At 42.1% G+C, this 17,723-nt stretch overlaps 2 protein-coding genes across 2 annotated transcripts; one reads left to right on the top strand and one right to left on the bottom strand.

The window, feature by feature from the left end:
* The first annotated feature begins 425 nt into the window (after positions 1-425).
* LOC119281961 (PRA1 family protein A1-like) lies at positions 426-4,477 on the top strand. The gene is made up of 8 exons (XM_037562351.1): positions 426-830; positions 1,620-1,660; positions 1,742-1,820; positions 3,383-3,469; positions 3,562-3,650; positions 3,742-3,813; positions 3,902-4,023; positions 4,128-4,477. Exons 1-7 carry the CDS (start codon positions 673-675, stop codon positions 4,003-4,005), a joined length of 630 nt encoding a protein of 209 aa, XP_037418248.1. The 5' UTR covers positions 426-672; the 3' UTR covers positions 4,006-4,023; positions 4,128-4,477.
* A 496-nt stretch (positions 4,478-4,973) lies between these two features.
* Positions 4,974-8,356, bottom strand: LOC119281950 (uracil phosphoribosyltransferase-like). The gene is made up of 11 exons (XM_037562343.1): positions 8,038-8,356; positions 7,852-7,930; positions 7,647-7,705; positions 7,274-7,351; positions 7,106-7,187; positions 6,678-6,726; positions 6,038-6,099; positions 5,650-5,717; positions 5,514-5,569; positions 5,394-5,441; positions 4,974-5,264 (listed from the first exon to the last, which is right to left on the bottom strand). The coding sequence occupies exons 1-11, from the start codon at positions 8,290-8,292 to the stop codon at positions 5,213-5,215; spliced, it is 888 nt and encodes a 295-aa protein (XP_037418240.1). The 5' UTR covers positions 8,293-8,356; the 3' UTR covers positions 4,974-5,212.
* Between the last annotated feature and the right edge of the window lie 9,367 nt (positions 8,357-17,723).

The following is a 17,723-nucleotide window of genomic DNA, read 5'->3' on the forward strand; positions in this document are numbered from 1 at the left end:
GTTTTTCTTTTGCAAACATGTGATGCTTCAGTCACTAACAGTGGGCCAGGCACCACATTGGCACGCCACCACATAGGCGCTTCCTACGTCTACAAACTGGAGTTGAACCGTATTTGCATTACGAGACAAGTTTAAGCATCAATGACCAGTTTCATGTATTTTTCACTTTTAAGCACCAAAATGATCATCATGTTCAACTTGATGTATCATCGGTGTATTTGCCTCATTTTCCGAAGGAGGAGATAAATATGCTGTCTTTACAGTTGAGAAATATGCTTTTTTTATGGGCTTTTTTTTTTTGAGAGGGGAAAGAAACGAGACCTCACTCTGTCGGGCCGACGGATGGTGGCCCAGTAGCATAGCCCAACAGTCCCTTGACGGCTTTCCCAGGCCGGACCACCAAAAAGCGCAGAAGGGCAAACGCATCTCTGCTGTCCTCTGACCTCTCCTCTCCTCTTCCTCATCTCCGCGGACACGGCAAAGCTTCCTTCCCAAAATCCCCAAATCGAAGCCGAGGAAACTCTCTCCCGCACGACCCAACAGCCCCCGTCCCCCGCCGATAGCCGCCGTCCGCCTCGCCCGCCTGCCGGCCGCCCGCCTGCCCGCTCGCTCGCCCGCCAGGTTTCGCTTCGCCCGCTAGCCGAGGCATCGGGGCGGATTGGATCGCCGGCGATGGACTGGAGCGCGGTGACGGCGGAGGACCTGGTGGCCGCGCTGCGGGAGGTGGACTGGTCCACGCCGCCGCGCCCCGTCCCGGAGTTCTTCTCCCGCTTCACCGTCCCCCGCTCCTACTCCAAGTGGACCAGCCGTCTCAAGTGCAACCTCTACTAGTACGATCCGCCTCCTCCCCCCTCTAACCCGTCTTACCGTTTCCACGATTTGTCTGCCAACTCGGCTGGCCGATACAAGTTTGGGCGAATTCGCCAGGGATTTGTGCTGGTGTGACGAGGTTTTGACTGACTCCACGGGATCTGTGCGTGTTTTGAGTTGATTGGTGAATGGATAGGGGCATCAGGCGCTCCCTGGATCCATGGAAAATAGAGTAGGGGTATATGCGTGTGCTTCAGACTCCTTCTGATAGCCCTTCGTTTAGTGTAGATAAATCCATCAACGGTGCTAAGAGGTTTGAATGGAGAATTCGATGAGCACATATGTGCATGTCATTGTATACTGTGATGTTAGTCGCTAAGAGTGTGCATAGGAGTAGCAGGTAGCTTGAAGGCATCATGTTGGATATTTCTTGCTGGAATCCATGTATCTGTGAGATGAGAGCAAGACTCCATTTTTTCACTTAAAGCATGTCAAATTCTGCTTCTAGATGCAAAGTGATCTAAATATGGGCTTGATTCAACTTACGTGAGCTGGTGAGGTGAAAAAAGGGATAATTATTCTGATAAATGTTAACTACTCCCTCTGTCCCATAATATAAGAACGTTTTTGACACTATACTAATGTCAAAAACGTTCTTATATTATGGGACGGAGGGAGTAGTATGCATGCCAAAGTAGTATTAATTCATGAAGTTAGCATTGTGGAAGTTCATTTTGAAGACATGGTTTGTGTGGTTTCGTTTTTGTCATGTACTGAAGTTCTTTTCTCAACTTTTGTTTGATCTGCAGCTACAGGACAAACTACTTCATCTTGATCATGTTCATTCTTGGTAAGCAATGAAAGATTTGAAGATTATTTATCTTCCTGTTTTTTGTTTGGTTTTGACATGCTGCCATTTGTATATATGAAGGGCTGGGTTTCCTTTGGAAGCCAGTTGCTATTCTTGCAGCTTTTATGACTGGATTCAGCATTGCATTTCTTAATGACAGGTATACGAGTACTTAACTAATAGCTTTCCTTGCATTGTTCTTGTAACTCGGTTCTGATCAGATCGTTTTTAGTTTGTTATGTTAAAATGCGCTCTTTACCATGATTAACAAAGATAATGCATCAGTAGTGGAACATTCTTTGTAAATTATATTACGTGATGGACTTCAGTCACAGCAGATTAGTCATCAGATCATGATCACATATGCTCCCTTTTTTATGTATAGAATTGCATAAACATGCACAAAAAATGTGTAGCCATCATAACTTAGGTTCTGTAGCCGAAGGGACAGTTTGCTCATTAATCATTATCACTAAAATATAATGCAAGTTGGAAAATAGCGTCATTATTATGTGCTTGGCAAGTCGGCCAATGCTTCACTTGTCAGCCTATCCAATATATAAATATATTTGTGGTTTGCAAGGTTATTAAGCTATTTTTCTCTTATGAAGAAGTGAATATGTAGTTTCTGACAATCCTATAGGCTATAATAAACTTGGCGGCTAGCATTATAATTTATTTTATGGGTAAATCAATCAAGGGTACATTTTATGTACATGCCGCTAACATTGAAACCTTAACAGCTTCCTAATTCGATAATACACCATTGTTTATGTAGGACGTTGGAACAAATTGTATGCTAGCTGCATGCTTGTTATTATACCAACACTGTATGGCGCTCCTTTTTTGCCAATGAACCAGAGAGCACATCATTAGATTCCTAGACTTGGGTAATTGACCAGTTGCTGTACTAGACCTAAATGTTACCTTTTCAAATATAAGCTAAATGCAATATTCATATAAATTTCACAGAATGTAGCACAAGTTATTCCATCTCGAGGTTATACCAGTACTGCAATACTGCAGTCCTTTGACACAGTGGAAGTGTTAGGAGTTAATTTAGCAAATCAGGGGCATGCTTTATCAAGTTATTTCCTTGTGTTATAAACCCGATGTTACTTAATGCCACCATATGATGCCTGCCAACTGCCAAGCATCTTAGATCGCAGTGTTACATGCACTAGTTAGGGGCCAGCCAGGCTACTTATTATTCAAATATATGATCCTCTTAAGAAAGTTAGGATTAGATAATCAGGGGGCAAGTTATCTGTTCCTCTATGTGATAGATGGCGTGTACTCATCTATGATCGGTTAGGCAATTAATAAAGAAGTCGTGTTCCAATTTCTTGCTGCCTTCCCTACTCCCATCACCTCCCTCTTGTCTCTCGAGCCTAGTCTCATCTACCTTATGATATACGACCATTACATGCAGCAGCAGAGTAGGATAAAAATATATCTGATAGATACAGTTGAAAAGCAACTTAGGTTCTACAGCATTGGGCCATAGTTGTATTGGAATAATGCATATAATTGTCACAAGCATGAAGGATTATTAAATATATAAAATTGTTGTAGCCTTTTAGGGTTGTTTTTCCTTGTGTCTATTCGTGATTCATGGTTCTTGAATCATTAAAAGTTTCTCCACATGTAAAATGATAACAATTGATTTACCAAGTGTTCGAATGGTGATTAATTAACTAACTATCATGTGTGATGATGCAGTTTTGCTGTCACTTTTAATGAGAAAGTCACACGAACTGTCAGGCAGTTCTCACCACATTTAGCTGCAAAGATGAGACCACCGATAACGTAAGGAACACTATACTTTCTAATGTTTCCTTATTTATTTTAACGCGGGTTACTATTATAGTGTTGTTAATACTCTTTGTCAACACCGGCAGCCCTGTTATTCGTGGTCGACCAAGCTCGAAGAGATCAATTCATATTTGTGGTCGGCCTCGCTGGTTGTTTGTTCTTTTATTTTCGGCAGGTGAGCAGGACCAAACCTTCCGTCGTATAATCCTATGCAACATACCACATTTCAAAAAACTTGAACTAAGCATTTTTTTTCATGTTTGCAGTTAGCTGCATGCTCTGGTTGACCTCATGCAGTCTCCTCACGGTTCTATGGGCGCTTCTCATTGCTCTGCTTAGTAAGGACGGTGTAGAGTTCTTTGTTTATTTTTTGGAACTCTGTATTTATCTTGGAATGTCCTTATTAATTTGTCTTTCTGTTGGCAGCAACGGTACTTCATGCCAGCTTCAGAACACCTAATTTGAAAGCACGTCTGAATACGTTCAGAGAGGAATTCCGAGCAGTTTGGCGGAATTATAGTGAGCTCTAGAGCTCCCTCAGTTTCAAGGTTGGTACCTTCATGCCTGTTCAGGACAAGCATAGGTCTGTTTTATACCCAAAACCATTTGCATGCACCAGGTGACACTCATTTTCCCATGTGTGTATGTTCAGGTGATAAGATGTGCTTAGCGCTGAAGCTTCCCTGCTGTCTGTGCATTGTGTCTGTGGGAGATGTACAAAGGTGATACGCAGTTGTGATTACTGGCTCATTTGGAGGTGGACCAGGACCGACTCTGTAGGTGATGCTATGCCTCGGTCCGCAGTCCTCCGTATCACAGTAGTTGTTCCTTTGGACTTCTCCCTATATAACCAAAGCTTTGGAGGAAGAACAGCATGTAAAGGATGTAAACAAAGTATTCTGATCTAGACAAAAGCATATGTTGTTTGTTGATACGCCTGCTTCATGCCTGTCTATACTTTGAAAACCGTTCTGGCTATATTATCCGCTAAGCTTCGATTTAGCATTCCTCGTGACTCGAATATGTTGATACATCTGCCACTGCATTGATATTTTAGAATGTCTAGATGGATCCAGTGGATTAGTAATTCGTCAGAATCAGTTCTGTGAGCCGTCACCGTGTGTCTCAAAGGACGTTAAGAGTATCCTAGTGACATGTCATACGATACTATGACGATGAAGAGAACCCAATTGTACATGCCCTAGCTTGCAATATCCCATATAGCAGCAGTATCATCTGCTCTTGCAGCTATTCATTTCACTCACAGGCCCCGTTCAACGAGCTAAATACTGATGGCCACAGTAATTTCACACGTCCAAACAGCCATTCATGACCTGTTAAGTTTGCTTTGGCATTGCTTCAAGCGTTGTTTTAGTCTGATTGAAATGGGCACAGTAGGTCATTCTTTTTTGCTGAGTGTTAACTGACAAATACGCACTAAAAAAATCTGAAAGACACTTTGTGAACAGATAACTTCATGTATACAGAGAAAAAAATATTCACTTAAAAAATAAACTGTTCTTCATGAGAAATGTGGAGAGTTCATATACTATTTCAATATAACCATACAAAAATGGATAATTACAAAATGATAAGAATAGAAAGTATATTACAAAGGACAAAAGTCCAGAATATGGCAGCACAATCTTAAGTACTCCCAATATGGCAATCCTCAAAAATTAGCATATACGATTCCCAATGGTAGAGCAGAGTCTGCGCCAAAATTGAATGGTCCGATTATGTATTAAAGCTTCTATCACCAGCATCTCCCAACCCGGGAACTATGTACCTGTGGGTACAAATCAACAACCTTAGTCATTGCTCCGCTTGACTGGTAATGCGTTATACTGAATAATGGAGATTCGATGTACACATTTTACAGAATGAGCATGGAATGGCTAGAAGTTTAAAACAGTACCCTCTCTCGTCTACTTCAGAATCGATCATCCCTGCGTACACATGGAGCCTGGAGACAAGAAACAGAGTAAACAATAGGAGCTTGATATACACATGTGCATGGCTTATGATCTATTCTTACCCAGGGAACTTGTTGCTGAGCTTTTGTAGCGCAGGAGGTGCTGCAACAGCTGATACCTGCATCATAAGAACAATAGGTGTTAGTTGATTTGAACGAATAATTGAGAAATAAATACAGAAAAATTCCATGAACTTACAACTTTAATTTGTTTGCTTGTAACTCCACGGTCAACCAACAAGTCAATAGCAGCAACGATTGTCCCACCTAAAGGCATACAAGTTGAATGTATAATCATTGTATTTATGTGTTAGTATACCAGCCATTCTGCTTACATGAATCAATCTATAACTTTTGTTGTCTCTTTTATTACTAAAAATAAGCATTCTTTCTTTATCTTTCTTTCTTTGAGGAGATTAATGTTCTGTTACTTGACATGATAATTAACATGTAAATGAAGGAGAACTAGAAACATATTGAAATTGGATGGTATTCAAAATGAACTTCTTTTCACTTATTAGTGAAGAGGATCACACATGAAGAGTGTTAGGCAGAAACTGTATTGTTTAGGTAAAGCTGATTGTTACCAGTGGCCAGCATTGGATCAATAACTAGCACACGAGTCCCCTCTGGAATCTTTTCTGGCAAGCTGCATTAAATGAGATAAAGGAAAAGAAAGGAAGAATATGAGACTACTTGAATTCACATAGGTGATTAATTTATTCCCTAAGGGTAGAAGAAATAGAATTACTACTCCCTCCGTTCCATAATTATTGTCGTGGTTTTGGTTCAAATCACGACAACAATTATGGAACGGAGGGAGTAACTGAAATGGAAGTAAAAAACTACGTAGTACGCATTATCAAGGTAAGGTTGGTTTCACAATTTAACCATACCACTCTACTAAATAGCAATGAAACCCCTGTTTTGTAATATTTGCATGCCTTACTGTGTATTGTAAAGACTTGCATAGGTAAGTACATTCATATCAAGTTCCAAGACAAAATACTGACTTAAGTACTCCCTCCGTCCCATAATATAAGAGCGTTTTTTACACTGCACTGGTGTCAAAAACGCTCTTATATTATGGGACGGAGGGAGTAGTTCAGTAGGGACTCATATATCGAAGGTCAAACATAATCATGCGTCTGCCTGATGCCTAATTAAAAAGTACTACATAGATATTTAAATAAGCGCTTGCAAGATGAAAAAGCATTTAGCACATACTTGTTGAGATATACCGAAGGTTGAAGTGTTTCTTCATCCCTACGAAGTCCTTCATGTTCAATGAAACGGGCAGATAAGAATAATGGTACATAGCTCTCAAGGCACATGGCGTAATTGACAAAGAAAATACTAACGCATTGGATTCACGAAGTTTAGCTTTACTATAATTCCACATGCTCTAAGGAAATATATTTCTTATTTTGGTTGGAAACAAACATTGTGCATATTTCAAACATTATGCATCTGACCAAAACCTTGTGCACATTAAATCCATAATATCCAGCATCGGTATTTAGAGAAACAAAACAAATCAGCTAAGATTACTGGAAATGGGCCATGCAGCCAATGTAAGCAATATGTTAACATAAAGCTAATTGACATTTTCAATAAAAAACAATGTTTGACTGCAATTTATGCAAACAACTTACCAAGGTGATAAGTCTTGGTGGCTGGCAAAATTGATGAAGCGTTTTCAGCTAGAGCAAGACCAGCTCTCAGAATTGGAACAACCTGTTATACACGCTAATGAAAAGAGTAAATATACTCATATACAATACAAACCAAATGCAATAACTAGTGCTAAGAAATAGACTTACCATAACAGGCTCCCTTGGATCAATGAATTCAACACTTGAAACAGCCACGGGTGTTTGGATTTCTCCTGTGATTGTAGGCTGCAAGTGTTTCAAACAGTTTAGCACCATGCCATTAATTCTCTCTACAGTTAAATGTTTAAAAGTACATGCAAAATAGGTTGGATAAGAAGTGGGGATGGAAATATTATGAGCTACTATGATCTATAAATTCAGGTATTACTGGCATTCATCATTCAGCCAGGTAACAACATTCAATGCCATTTCAAAACTGCCTGACACTGGTGTCACTCTCACGGAATATTTTTCATTGCCGTGCTTTACAAATGTAAGATGATCAACGGATAATTCCGAGCCATGCAAGATTTCCACTCACCAGCCAATCCCTGCAGGCTTCATATATGAGGAGACGACCAAGCTCTGCCATAGCACTCCCTACAACAAGTTACAACAACCATCTCAATTTATAACCGTGCAAACTTCAGCAAAACGCTTCTTATATACGGAAGTCAATCAACAACAAATTGCCGCCAGCAGGTTGGGTTCAATTGCAACATGGAAGCCATTTCGGAGGCACTCACGGAAGACGGCGCAGGGCGTCTGCTCGTTGCGCAGGACGGAGACCCAGTGTTTTATCAGCGGGTGCGGCGGGACGAACACCTGCGAAACAAACACACCAAGCGCCACTGAGCGCGCGCGCACGCACGTGCAAACGAATAAACCGAGCCAGGCGGAGGCATCGCCGTCGAGAGGAGCCAGATCCGCACCAGCATCTGGCCGCCGGAGGCGGGCGACCGCGACGAACCGGTGGCGGCGTCGGGGCTCGCCGCCCTCGCCACCGCCAGAGACGGCCGGGGCCTGCGGACGAGCAGCGGGGCCGGGGCGGCGTGGCGCGCGGGTTCGACGAGCGCGCGGGAGGCGAGGGAGCAGTAGGAGGCTTGCACGAGGCGGCGCGGTGCGCACGGGCGGCGATGGAGGGGCGCTCCCGCGGCCGCGGCCGTGGCCGTGGCGGGCGACGGCATCGCGAGGGCGGTGCGGAGTGCGGATGGAATGGATGCGGGCGAAAGCGAGCGCAGTGACGGGTGCGACGGTGGGATACGGTGGGGTCGTGTCTTTTTGGCGCATCTTGAGTATCTTTTAACTACCTGTAAATCCACTTGTTGTACTCCGTACTGGTGTTTTTGAATCTTCTGTAAATCTACTTATTTCAGTAGAGAAAAAAATTACAAACTTTTTTGCAGGGTATTACTCCCTCCGCTTTTATTTAGTCTGCATATTAGATTTGACTGAAGTCAAACTTTGCAAAATTTGACCAAGTTTAGAGAAAATAATATAGACATTTACAATAACAAATTTGCATGATGTGAAAGTACATTCAATAAAACCGATTCCTAGCTGCCCTCCAAAATTTTAAGGTTGCCGAATCTCAAAGAATGCCTCTCAAAACACTCCACCAGAAGACCCATACTTTGGGTACAATTTTCAGTTTTCATAAGGCTTTCCACAACTGTTCTTGAGAAGATGGAGCTCCCACTACCATCCCTTCCTCTAGTCCATGAAGCTCGTTGCAAGTCACAGGAGTATGGTATGATGATTTTACAGTGTAGGTTCCCGAATTTTCCAAGGCCCATGCCAAAGTATCTTCCCCCTCCTGCAACTCTCTAAGGGATGTTCAGAACCGCATCCGCATGAGGAGGGAAGAGGTTTTTACGGACCATATCGTTGTTCCACCCTCCTGTATATGGATCAATCACGTCCGAGACTATCTCCACCGGGTCGTTACTCAATCCGCCCATTGGCATAAGCCTGACAATATTTGGGATCCATTTATTCGTTAATGTGAAGATAGATGATCCATCACTAACACGTTTGATGAGCCCCACATCCAAAGCAACACGCTCCACTACAAATAGCCTTCCATGTACTCAAAGATCTAGGAGACACATTAGCTTGCAAAAAGCTCATATGCGAGAAGTATTTACCCTTCAATATGCTGGCGCAAAGAGAGCCCGCACTGGCTAGAAGGCGCCAGCCATATTTTACTAGCATCACCAAACTGAATTGTTCAAAGTCCTGAAAGACCATGCCGCCAACCTATTTTGGTGTAGTCAATTTCTTCAAGATATCTCTTGCATCACCAAATGGAGAGATCTCTTGTCCAAAGAACTACCCCACCAATATTTGGCCATACAAGATGTGAAACTCTTGCATACATTTTTAGTTAACTTGAAGCAACTCATGTTGAAAATGGGGATCGCCCGAATCACTATTTTCAATCAAACCTCCTTCACGAATAAAACTCACAACCCATCCTACCTTTGGAGAGTCGTAAACAACCAAATTCACCATCTCCGCAAAATCTCCTTCGTCCTTACCAACAATGGCACCTCCACCTTCTTCCGGCTCGACGCGTAGCTTCTCTTGACTCCACTCGCGGACGCTTACCCGCACATCTTCTCCCACTCCACTGAAGGAAATATGCCCAAGAGGCAATAAAAAAGTTGTTATTTATATTTCCTTATATCATGATAAATGTTTATTATTCATGCTAGAATTGTATTAACCGGAAACTTAGTACATGTGTGAATACATAGACAAAACAGAGTGTCCCTAGTATGCCTCTACTTGACTAGCTCGTTAATCAAAGATGGTTAAGTTTCCTGACCATAGACATGTGTTGTCATTTGATGAACGAGATCACATCATTAGAGAATGATGTGATGGACAAGACCCATTCGTTAGCTTAGCATTATGACCGTTTAGTTTTATTCCTATTGCTTTCTTCATGACTTATACATGTTCCTCTTACTATGAGATTATGCAACTCCCGAATACCGGAGGAACACCTTGTGTGCTATCATATGTCACAACGTAACTGGGTGATTATAAAGATGCTCTACAGGTGTCTCCCATGGTGTTTGTTGAGTTGGCATAGATCAAGATTAGGATTTGTTACTCTGTGTATCGGAGAGGTATCTCCGGGCCCTCTCGGTAATGCACATCACTATAAGCCTTGCAAGCAATGTGACTAATGAGTTAGTTACGGGATGATGCATTACAGAACAAGTAAAGAGACTTTCCGATAACGAGATTGAACTAGGTATGATGATACCGACGATCGAATATCGGGCAAGTAACATGCCGATGACAAAGGGAACAACATATGTTGTTATGCGGTTTGATCGATAAAGATCTCCATAGAATATGTAGGAGCCAATATGAGCATCCAGGTTCCTCTATTGGTTATTGACCGGAGATGTGTCTTGGTCATGTCTACATAGTTCTCGAACCCGCAGGTCCGCACGCTTAATGTTCGATGACGATTTGTATTATGAGTTATGTGATTTGATGAACCAAAGTTTGTTCGGAGTCTCGGATGAGATCACGGACATGACGAGGAGTCTCGAAATGGTCAAGACATAAAGATTGATATATTGGAAGGTTATGTTTGGACACCGGAATGGTTTCGGAAAGGTTCGGACACTTTCCGGAATACTGGGAGGTTACCGGAACCCCTTGGGGGTTAATGGGCCTTCATGGGCCCTAGTGGATAGAGGAGGCAGCGGCCAAGTGGAGGCGCGCGCCCCCCCAAGCCCAAACCGAATTGGACTAGGGTTGGGGGGGCTTTCCTTCTTCTCCTCCACCTCTTTCTCCTCCCCCCTTCTCCGGAAAAGGAAGGGGGGCCGAATCCTACTTGGACCGGGAGTCCAAGTAGGACTCCCCCCTTGGCGCCCCCCTTGGGTCGGCCTCCTCTCCTCCCCCCTTTATATACGTGGGAAGGGGGCACCCCAAAGACACACCAAGTCTTCTCTTAGCCGTGTGTGGTGCCCCCCTCCATGGTTACACACCTCGGTCATATCGTTGTAGTGCTTAGGCGAAGCCCTACGCCGGTAACTTCATCATCACCATCAACACGTCGTCGTGCTGACGAAACTCTCCCTCGTCTTCAACTGGAACAAGAGCTCGAGGGACGTCATTGAGCTGAACGTGTGCAGAACACGGAGGTGCCGTACCATCGGTGCTTGGATCGGTTGAATCGTGAAGACGTTCGACTACATCAACCGCGTTACTAAACACTTCCACTTTCGGTCTACGTAGGTACGTGGACACACTCTCCCCTCTCGTTGATATGCATCACCTAGATAGATCTTGCGTGATGGTAGGAAATTTTTTGAAATACTGTGTTCCCCAACAGTGGCATCTGAGCCAAGTCTATGCGTAGATGTTATATGCACGAGTAGAACACAATGAGTTGTGGGCGATAATAGTCATACTGCTTACCACCAACGTCTTACTTTGATTCGGCGGTATTGTTGGATGAAGAGGCCCGGACCGACATTACATGACCGCGTTCATGGGACTGGTTCTACCGACGTGCTTCGCACACAGGTGGCTGACTGGTGTCTGTTTCTCCAACTTTAGTTGAATCGAGTTTGACTACGGCCGGTCCTTGTTGAAGGTTAAAACAACACACTTGATGAAAATTTGTTATGGTTTTGATGCGTAGGTAAGAACAGTTCTTGCTAGAAGCCCGTAGCAGCCACGTAAAACTTGCAACAACAAAGTAGAGGACGTCTAACTTGTTTTTGTAGGGCATGTTGTGATGTGATATGGTTAAGACGTGATGAGATATAAATTGTTGTATGAGATGATCATGTTTTGTAAAAGCTATCGGCAACTGGCAGGAGCCTTATGCTTGTCGCTTTATTGTATGAAATGCAATCACCATGTAATTGATTTACTTTATCACTAAGCGGTAGTGATAGTCGTGGAAGCAATAGTTGGCGAGACGACAACGATGCTATGATGGAGATCAAGGTGTCAAGCTGGTGACGATGGAGATCATGACAATGCTTTGGAGATGGAGATCAAAGGCACAAGATGATGATGGCCATATCGTGTCACATATTTTGATTTCATGTGATGTTTATCCTTTATGCATCTTATTTTGCTTAGTACGGAGGTAGCATTATAAGATGACCCCTCACTAAATTTCAAGGTATAAGTTTTCTCCCTGAGTATGCACCGTTGCTACAGTTCGTCGTGCCGAGACACCATGTGATGATCGGGTGTGATAAGCTCTACGTTCACATACAACGGGTGCAAGCCAGTTTTGCACATGCAGAATACTCGGGTTAAACTTGATGAGCCTAGCATATGCAGATATGGCCTCGGAACACTAAGACCGAAAGGTTGAACATGAATCATATAGTAGACATGATCAACATAGTGATGTTCACCATTGAAAACTACTCCATCTCACGTGATGATCGGACATGGTTTAGTTGATTTGGATAACATGATCATTTAGATAACCAGAGGGATGTCTATCTAAGTGGGAGTTCTTAAGTAATATGATTAATTGAACTTTATTTTATCATGAACTTAGTCCTGATAGTATTTGCATATCTATGTTGTAGATCAATAGCTTGCGTTGTAGCTCCCCTATGTTTTGATATGTTCCTAGAGAAAACTAAGTTGAAAGATGTTAGTAGCAATGATGTGTACTGGGTCCGTGATATGAGGATTATCCTCGTTACTGCACAGAAGAATTATGTCCTTGATGCACCGCTAGGTGAAGACCTATTGCAGGAGCAGATGCAGACGTTATGAACGTTTGACAAGCTCGATATGTTGACTACTTGATAGTTTAGTGCACCATGTTTTATGGCTTAGAACTGGGACTTCAAAAACATTTTGAACACCACGGAGCATATAAGATGTTCCAAGGGCTGAAATTGGTATTCCAAACTCATGCCCGAGTCGAAAGGTATGAGACCTCTGACAAATACTTTGCCTACAAGATGGAGGAGAATAGCTCAACCAGTGAGCATGTGCTCAGAATGTATGAGTACTACAATCGCTTGAATCAAGTGGGAGTTAATCTTCCAGATAAGATAGTGATTGATAGAGTTCTCCACTCACTATCACCAAGTTACTAGAACTTCTTGTGAACTATAATATGCAAGGGATGACGAAAATGATCCCCGAGCTCTTCACGATGCTAAAATCAGCAAAGGTAGAAATCAAGAAAAAGCATCAAGTGTTGATGATTAACAAGACCACTAGATTCAACAAAAGGGGCAAAGGAAAAGAAAGGGAACTTCAAGAAAGAATGGTGAGCAAGTTGCCACTCCCGTGAAAAAACCCAAAGCTAAACCTAAGCCTGAAACTGAGTGCTTCTACTTCAAAGGGAATGGTCACAGGAAGCGGAACTACCCCGAATACTTGGCGGATAAGAAGGATGGCAAAGTGAAAGGTATATTTGATATACATGTTATTGATGTGAACTTTGCTAGTGTTCATAGTAACCTGAGGGTATTTGATTCCGGTTCAATTGCTAAGATTAGTAACTCGAAACAAGAGTTGCAAAATGAACAGAGACTAGTTAAGGGCGAGGAGACGATGTGTGTTGGAAGTGATTCGAAGGTTGATAAGATCATCACACACTCCCACTACCTTCGATATTAGTGTTGGACTAAAAATAAATGTTATTTGGTGTTTGTGTTGAGCATGAATATGATTGGATCATGTTTATTGTGATACGGTTATTCATTTAAGTCAGAGAATAATTGTTGTTTTGTTTACACGAATAAAACCTTCTATGGTCATACACTCAATGTAAATGGTTTATTGAATCTCAATCGTAGTGATACACATAATCATAATATTGAAGCCAAAAGATGCAAAGTTAATAATGATAGTGCAACTTATTTGTGGCACTGCCGTTTAGGTCATATTGGTGTAAAGCACATGAAGAAACTCCATGCTGATGGGCTTTTGGAATCACTTGATGCTTGCGAACCATGCCTCATGGGAAAGATGACTAAGACTCCATTCTCCGGAACAATGGAGCGAGCAACTGACTTATTGGAAATAATACATACCGATGTATGCGGTCCAATGAGTGTTGACGCTCGCGGCAGGTATCGTTATTTTCTGACCTTCACAGATGACTTGAGCAGATATAGGTATATCTACTTAATGAAACATAAGTTTGAAACATTTGAAAAGTTCAAAGAATTTCAGAGTGAAGTGGAAAATCATTGTAACAAGAAAATAAAGTTTCTACGATCTGATCGCGGAGGCGAATATTTGAGTTACGAGTTTGGTCTTCATTTGAAACAATGTGGAATAGTTTCGCAACTCACGCCACCTGGAACACCATAGCGTAATGGTGTGTGTCCGAACATCGTAACCGTACTTTATTAGATATGGTGCGATCTATGATGTCTCTTACCGATTTACCACTATCGTTTTGGGGTTATGCATTAGAGACAGCCGCATTCATGTTAAATAGGGCACCATCTAAATCCGTTGAGATGACACCTTATGAACCGTGGTTTAGCAAGAAATTTAAGTTGTCCCTTCTTAAAGTTTGGGGTTGTGATGCTTATGTGAAAAAGTTTTCAGCCTGATAAGCTCGAAGCCAAATCGGAGAAATGTGTCTTCATAGGATACCCAAAGGAAACTGTTGGGTACACCTTCTATCACAGATCCGAAGGCAAGATATTCGTTGCTAAGAATGGATCCTTTATAGAGAAGGAGTTTCTCTCGAAAGAAGTGAGTGGGAGGAAAGTAGAACTTGATGAGGTAGTTGTACCTTCTCCCGAATTGGAATATGTTTCATCACAGAAATCAGTTCCAGTGATGCCTACACCAATTAGTGAGGAAGTTAATGACGATGATCATGAAACTTCAGATCAAGTTAATACCGAACCTCGTAGGTCAACCAGAGTACATTACACACCAGAGTGGTATGGTGATCCTGTTCTGGAAGTCATGTTACTAGACCATGACAAACCTACGAACTATGAGGAAGCGATGATGAGCCTAGATTCCGTGAAATGGCTTGAGGTCATGAAATCTGATATGGGATCCATGTATAAGAACAAAGTGTGGACTTTGATGGACTTGCCTGATGATCGGCAAGCCATAGAGAATAAATGGATCTTCAAAAGGAAGACAAACGCTGATGGTAGTGTTACTATCTAGAAATCTTGAATTGTTGAAAAAGGTTTTGACAAGTTCAAGGTGTTGAATATGATGAGATTTTCTCACTCGTACCGATGCTTAAGTCTGTCCAAATCATGTTAGCAATTGCCGCATTTTATAAAATCGGGCAAATGGATGTCAAAACTGCATTCCTTAATGGATTTATTAAAGAAGAGTTGTATATGATACAACCAGAAGGTTTTTTCAATCCTAAAGGTGCTAACAAAATGTGCAAGCTCCAGCGATCCATCTATGGACTGGTGCAAGCATCTCGGAGTTCGAATATACACTTTGATGAGTTGATCAAAGCATATAGTTTTATATAGACTTGTGGTGAAGCCTGTATTTACAAGGAAGTGGAAGCACTACAACCTTTCTGATAACTATATGTGAATGGCATATAGTTGATCAGAAATGATGTAGAATTTTCTGGAAAGCATAAAGGAGTGTTTGAAAGGAGTTTTTCAAGGAGAGACCTCGGTGAAGCTGCTTACATATTGGGCATAAAGATCTCTAGAGATAGATCAAGATGCTTGATAAGTTTTTTCAATGAGTACATACCTTGACAAGATTTTGAAGAAGCTCAAAATGGATCAGCTAAAGAAGGGTTCTTCCCTGTGTTACAAGGTGTGAAGTTGAGTAAAGACTCAAAACCCAACCACGGCAGAAAATAGAAAGAGAATGAAAAGGCATTCCCTATGCCTCAGTCATAGGTTCTATAAAGTATGCTATCCCGTGTACCAGACCTATTGTGTACCTTACCACGAGTTTGGCAAGAGGGTACAATAGTGATCCAGGAGTGGATCACTGGACAGCGGTCAAAACTATCCTTAGTGGAATAAGGACATGTTTCTCGGTTATGGAGGTGAAAAAAAGTTTGTCGTAAAGGGTTACGTCGATGCAAGCTTTTACACTGATCCGGATGACTCTGAGTCTCGATCTGGATACATATTGAAACTGGGAGCAATTAGCTAGAGTACCTCCATGCAGAGCATTGTAGACATAGAAAATTTGCAAAATACATACGGCTCTGAATGTTACATACCCATTGACTAAGCTTCTCTCACAAGTAAAACATGATCACACCTTAGCACTCTTTGGGTGTTAATCACATAGCGATGTGAACTAGATTATTGACTCTAGTAAAGCTCTTTGGGTATTAGTCACATGGCGATGTGAACTAATCACATAAAGATGTGAACTATTGGTGTTAAATCACATGACGATGTGAACTAGATTATTGACTCTAGTGCAAGTGGGAGACTAGAGGAAATATGCCCTAGAGGCAATAATAAAGTTGTTATTTATATTTCCTTATATCATGATAAATGTTTATTATTCATGCTAGAATTGTATTAACCAGAAACTTAGTACATGTGTGAATACATAGACAAAACAGAGTGTCCCTAGTATGCCTCTACTTGACTAGCTCGTTAATCAAAGATGGTTAAGTTTCCTGACCATAGACATGTGTTGTCATTTGATGAACGGGATCACGTCATTAGAGAATGATGTGATGGACAATACCCATCCGTTAGCTTAGCATTATGATCATTTAGTTTTATTGCTATTGCTTTCTTCATGACTTATACATGTTCCTCTTACTATGAGATTATGCAACTCCCGAATACCAGAGGAACACCTTGTGTGCTATCAAACGTCACAACGTAACTGGGTGATTATAAAGGTGCTCTACAAGTGTCTCTGATGGTGTTTGTTGAGTTGGCATAGATCAAGATTAGGATTTGTTACTCCGTGTATTGGAGAGGCCTCTCGGTAATGCACATCACTATAAGCCTTGCAAGAAATGTGACTAATGAGTTAGTTATGGGATGATGCATTACGGAACAAGTAAAGAGACTTGCCGGTAACGAGATTGAACTAGGTATGATGATACCGATGATTGAATCTCGGGCAAGTAACATACTGATGACAAAGGGAACAACGTATGTTGTTATGCGGTTTGACCGATAAAGATCTTCATAGAATATGTAGGAGCCAATATGAGCATCTAGGTTCTGCTATTGGTTATTGACCGGAGATGTGTCTCGGTCACGTCTACATAGTTCTCGAACCCGTAGGGTCCGCACGTTTAACGTTCGATGACGATTTGTATTGTGAGTTATGTGATTTGATGAACCAAAGTTTGTTCAGAGTCCCGGATGAGATCACAGACATGACGAGGAGTCTCGAAATGGTCGAGACATAAAGATTGATATATTGGAAGGTTATGTTTGAACATCGGAATGGTTTCGAAAAGGTTCGACACTTTTCCGGAATACCCGGAGATTACTAGAACCCCTTGGGGGTTAATGGACCTTCATGGGCCCTAGTGGAGATAGGAGGTGGCGGCCAGGTGGAGGCGCACGCCCCCAAGCCCAAACCGAATTGGACTAGGGTTGGGGGGCCCTTTCCTTCTTCTCCTCCACCTCTTTCCCCTTCCCCCTTCTCCGTAAAG

This window comes from Triticum dicoccoides, chromosome 1A (genome assembly GCF_002162155.2).
Source record: "Triticum dicoccoides isolate Atlit2015 ecotype Zavitan chromosome 1A, WEW_v2.0, whole genome shotgun sequence".
NCBI classification, from domain to species: domain Eukaryota; kingdom Viridiplantae; phylum Streptophyta; class Magnoliopsida; order Poales; family Poaceae; genus Triticum; species Triticum dicoccoides.

What these genes read in the sequence shown, in the direction of transcription:
- LOC119281950 (XM_037562343.1), bottom strand. Translation starts at nt 8,292, where the DNA reads ATGCCGTCGCCCGCCACGGCCACGGCCGCGGCCGCGGGAGCGCCCCTC. An exon ending in TGATCCAATGCTGGCCACTG is followed by an intron (nt 5,718 to 6,037) that starts GTAACAATCAGC and finishes GTATGCCTTTAG; the next exon opens with GTGGGACAATCGTTGCTGCT. An exon ending in TCTGAAGTAGACGAGAGAGG is followed by an intron (nt 5,265 to 5,393) that starts GTACTGTTTTAA and finishes TTGTACCCACAG; the next exon opens with GTACATAGTTCCCGGGTTGG.
- LOC119281961 (XM_037562351.1), top strand. Translation starts at nt 673, where the DNA reads ATGGACTGGAGCGCGGTGACGGCGGAGGACCTGGTGGCCGCGCTGCGG. An exon ending in CTTGATCATGTTCATTCTTG is followed by an intron (nt 1,661 to 1,741) that starts GTAAGCAATGAA and finishes GTATATATGAAG; the next exon opens with GGCTGGGTTTCCTTTGGAAG. An exon ending in AAGATGAGACCACCGATAAC is followed by an intron (nt 3,470 to 3,561) that starts GTAAGGAACACT and finishes CAACACCGGCAG; the next exon opens with CCCTGTTATTCGTGGTCGAC.